The 4,256-nt window shown below is 51.5% G+C and overlaps 1 protein-coding gene across 1 annotated transcript; it reads right to left on the reverse strand.

Moving 5' to 3' along the window:
- Positions 1-2,937: 2,937 nt before the first annotated feature.
- Positions 2,938-3,778, reverse strand: LOC101008777 (histone H3.3). The gene has a single exon (XM_003904555.4). It carries the CDS (start codon positions 3,666-3,668, stop codon positions 3,258-3,260), a length of 411 nt encoding a protein of 136 aa, XP_003904604.3. The 5' UTR covers positions 3,669-3,778; the 3' UTR covers positions 2,938-3,257.
- Between the last annotated feature and the right edge of the window lie 478 nt (positions 3,779-4,256).

A 4,256-nucleotide genomic window follows, 5' to 3' on the forward strand; every position in this document is an offset into this window, starting at 1 on the left:
TCAGGTTCCCTTCGACAAACGCTCTTCTGAAAGCCACCCTTAGCAGGCAGGAGAAAAGCTCCATTTACTGGGGCCTTGTCAGAGTTTCTAGAGCTTAAATTCTTTTCTTGAGAAAGGAAAAATATCTGCGGCCCCACACCCGCAGATGCATAAACGTGGACGTGATTTATGAGTGCACATGGTATCCGGCGCTTTCCCCCCGCTGCTGTGACATCGTTCCTCTTCTCTGACTGAGACGTCAACAGTATGGTCACTGTATATGTTTCCCTACTTTTTCCGGAGCCAAGAACCAGGGGAAATAAAAGAAAAATGCAAGTGTACGGGAAGTCAAGGTCAGGCCATACCCACCACAGTTCGGAGAGCCATAGAGGAGAGCTTTCTTAACGGTCTGCTGGGCCCCATCTGGGCCTCCCCTGGGACGGCGTGCTCCCCTACAGAACCTGATGGCTGCCTGTCACAGCATCTCTCCCTCCACCGCAGGGGCTGGTACTGCCACAGGACACAGAGCAGCAGGCCCCAGAGGCTTCTGGAGGCTTCTCTGCACCTCTGCTGCCTTTCTGAGTAATCAGAGGAGGCCACACCCACTCCAGGACACCCAGACCGGCCTCCTGGGCAATGATGCTCATGGCACGGGAGTAGGGGGCTCCCTCACACCTGCTGCTGTGGGGCAGAGTCTCTCCTGGATCGGGGCCTTGCTGGCAAATCTGCTCCATGTCGTGTGATGTGCTGCAGCCCTGTGTCACCAAGAGCCTCTTGTGGGTCAGCAAGTCCAGACGGCCACCGGTCATGGGGCACCCTGCAGGGCCTCTGGACATGGAGACCTGTGGTTCTCAGCCGATGGTGATTTTGTGTCCAGGGAACACCTGGCAATGTCTGGGTTCATTTTTGGTTGTCAGAGTTTAAGGTTGAGGTGCTGCTAGACATCCTCCAATGCACAGGACGGCCCACAGCAGACCAGCCCCACTGTCAGCATCACCGAGCCAGGAAAGCCTGGTCTGGAGCCGTTTCTCTCCAGGCTCCCTGCTGGGGAACCCCTCACTGCCATGGAGAACCCCTCTCCTCATGTCTCTCAGGACTCTCCGAGGGTCAAGGACGGATGCCTCCCCATCGAGAGCCAAATAAACTGACAAATCGAGTGGGCAAAGGACTTACTTAAAGGCCAGAAGCAGCTACCCCACGGCTGCTCCCTCGACCTCTCTCTTCTCATTTTCTTCCCTATTCCATCCTTTGATAGGTGGCCTGTCACATGTTTGGAAATAAAAACAAGTGGGAAAGAGTGCCATAAACATTCCTGGAAAAAAAGCAGGGCCAGCTGGAGGTTCGTTGATGCTGAGAGACAAAAAAGATCAAAGAGGAAGAAAGAAAGGATGGAGGGAGGGGAAGAAGAGAGGGAGAAAAGGAAGGAAAGAAGGAGGAAAAGGAAGAAGTGAAGGAGGGAGGATGGAAAGGAAGGAAGGAAGGAAGGAGAAAGAAAGAACGAAAGAAAGAGAGGGAGGGTGGAAGGAAGGTCAGGAGGAAGGAAGGAAAGGAGGGAAGGAAGGAAGGAAAGCAGGGAGGGAGGGGAGGGAGCAAGGAAGGAGGGAAGGGGGAAGAAGAAATGGAGGAAGGAAGGAGGGAGGAGGGAGGGAGAGAGGGAGCATGGAGAGAGGGAGGGAAGAAGGAAGGAAGGAAGGAAGGAAGGAAGGAAGGAAGGAAGGAAGGAAGGGTTGGTTCTAACCGGTAAATCTCCCTGACTGCCCTCTGTGCATGTGTCACGTAGAGATGTTCTGTAGAAATTTCAGGAGAAGGGCTTTGGAATCCTTTCATCCCAAGTGATATCAAGCGCAGGTGACCATCAGGATGTGGGGATGAGACCACCCAGGTGGTGGGAGCTCACCAGACCAACATTAAAAGGAAAGGCCACCCCAAACCTTCTCCATAGCAGTAGCTGGGAGGGCCTGAATGGCTGTGTCTGGCCTGGAGGAACTGCTCCCCTCAGGAACTGTAGCCCTTCAGGGGCCTGAAGCTTTTCAGAGCCGAAGAGGGAGCCCCTGAGATGCCCACATGTAGATGTTCCAGGAAACAGCAATACCTGACTACACTCAACAAACCCGAAGTCCTCATGGCCTGGTAGGCTCTTCACCTCTGGCCCCTGCCATGCTCCAGCCTCACGGCTTCCCTTCCGCTCCCTGCTCTTCCCACTCCCTGTGATACTCTTCCCTGCGACAGCTTCGTGGCTTACTACTGGTCTCTGAATCAATGTCACCTCCTCCTGAAAGCCTTCCCTGACCATCCTTCTTGTGTGTCTCCTCTCCGTCAGAGGGCAGGGAGCTTGTGTCTGGCAGCCAGTGGCATCCCCAGCAGCCAGATCCCTGCCTGGCACAGAGTAGCTGCTCTGTCAGTATCTGTCCGTGGTTGAGTCCAGCTCCTCTTCCTGGCGGCTCTGTGAGGTCCCCAAGGACTTGGTTACAAGGTGCTCTCAGCTGAGTGGCCTTAACTAAGATTATCATGGGTGATGCTGGTAGGTTTCCCCCAAATCAACATGATTCAGTGGTCAGGAGGTGGGAACTGGAGCCAGACGTACCTGAGTTCCATCTTGACTCTGCCTCTCCATGACCTCAGGTCACCCGAGCTCTCTGAAATGGCTTCTTTGTCTGTAAAAGAGAGCTCAGTGAGACAGACTATTTTCGGCGCTGAGCACAGAAAAAACTGTGGCATCCCGCCTTCCCACTAGGGGAAGCCCAGTTAGGCAGGGTCTTGAAAACCTAGATGCTTCATCAGCCTGAGCCAAGAGCCTGGGGACGCTTCTTTCCCAGCAGGTCCTTGGGGACCACCAAATTCTTCCACCCTCCATGTGCCTCTCATTTTATTTTATTTTATTTTATTTTATTATTATTTTTTTTTTTTGCCGTCAATAAGAAATTTACTTGTTTTAAAAAAATCCAAATGCTGGCATTGTCCAGAAAAATTTAACAGGTTTATTTATAATTATTATAAAGTTGAACCGCTGAAACTTGTTCACTGAAACATTTTAACTTGCATTAATGCTTTACGCCTCTGCATTTATATTAAAAATTCACACACAAATGAAAATGGAAAAACTGCCAATACCTGATTTCTGTCCCCTATTTTTCCACTCGCAATCATATACTTAGGTACCTTTTGACCCCATGGAAAAAAAATATCTAACGTTCAGAACTACCAATAACAGGAAGAAGAGAATTTTTTTTTTTTTTTTTTTTTTTTGAGAATGAAATGTTTCCCATCATAGTGGATTCTTAAGCACGTTCTCCACGTATGCGGCGTGCTAGCTGGATGTCTTTTGGCATAATTGTTACACGTTTGGCATGGATAGCACACAGGTTGGTGTCTTCAAAAAGGCCAACCAGATAGGCCTCACTTGCCTCCTGCAAAGCACCCATAGCTGCGCTCTGGAAGCGCAGATCTGTTTTAAAGTCCTGAGCAATTTCTCGCACCAGACGCTGGAAGGGAAGTTTGCGAATCAGAAGTTCAGTGGACTTCTGATAACGTCTAATTTCACGGAGTGCCACAGTACCAGGCCTGTAACGATGAGGTTTCTTCACCCCTCCAGTAGAGGGCGCACTCTTGCGAGCGGCTTTTGTAGCCAGTTGCTTCCTGGGTGCTTTACCACCGGTCGATTTGCGGGCAGTCTGCTTTGTACGAGCCATGGTACAGAGACCTCCTCACTTACCCCCCTTCTCCTTCGGCTGTAGCTCGGCGAGCGAGAGGCGGCGCTGGCGTTAGAGAGCGACGGCGGCGCGGCGGCGGCTGCGAACACCACTCTCATTTTAAAAGACCAAAAATCTGTGAAAAAGCTGTTCCCTGCGCATGGGAAACTCAATCACAGGACTTGCATGAAACACATCCCAAAGCAGCCTTGTTTTGCCTTCGGACATGGGTGGCCCCTTCTGCCCACCCCTTCCCAAGGCTGAAGATTGCCTGTTGGAACTTCCTGCATTGAAAACAAAAATCTTCAGTTCCATTGCCATTGTCATTGGCTCAGCCCTGCTGGTTGGGACCCGGAGGGCTGGACTAAGGACAGCAAGGGGACACCAGCCAGGCTGAGGTCCGCCTCTGGGGTAGATAGAGATGCTGTCCCATCCTTGCTCCCAGATGTTCTACAGGCCTTCTGCAACCACCCCTATCCCAGCAGAAATGCCTATCCATTCTCCGTTCTGATCTGTGATGGCTCAGCCGCCATGAGGTGAGAGAAATTAGCATGCCTATCACTCCAGATCCATCTGTTGCCTCCAAAG

This window comes from Papio anubis, chromosome 16 (genome assembly GCF_008728515.1).
Source record: "Papio anubis isolate 15944 chromosome 16, Panubis1.0, whole genome shotgun sequence".
NCBI lineage: Eukaryota > Metazoa > Chordata > Mammalia > Primates > Cercopithecidae > Papio > Papio anubis.

Excerpts from the sequence above, each read along its gene's own strand:
- LOC101008777 (XM_003904555.4), bottom strand. The coding sequence starts at position 3,668 with ATGGCTCGTACAAAGCAGACTGCCCGCAAATCGACCGGTGGTAAAGCA.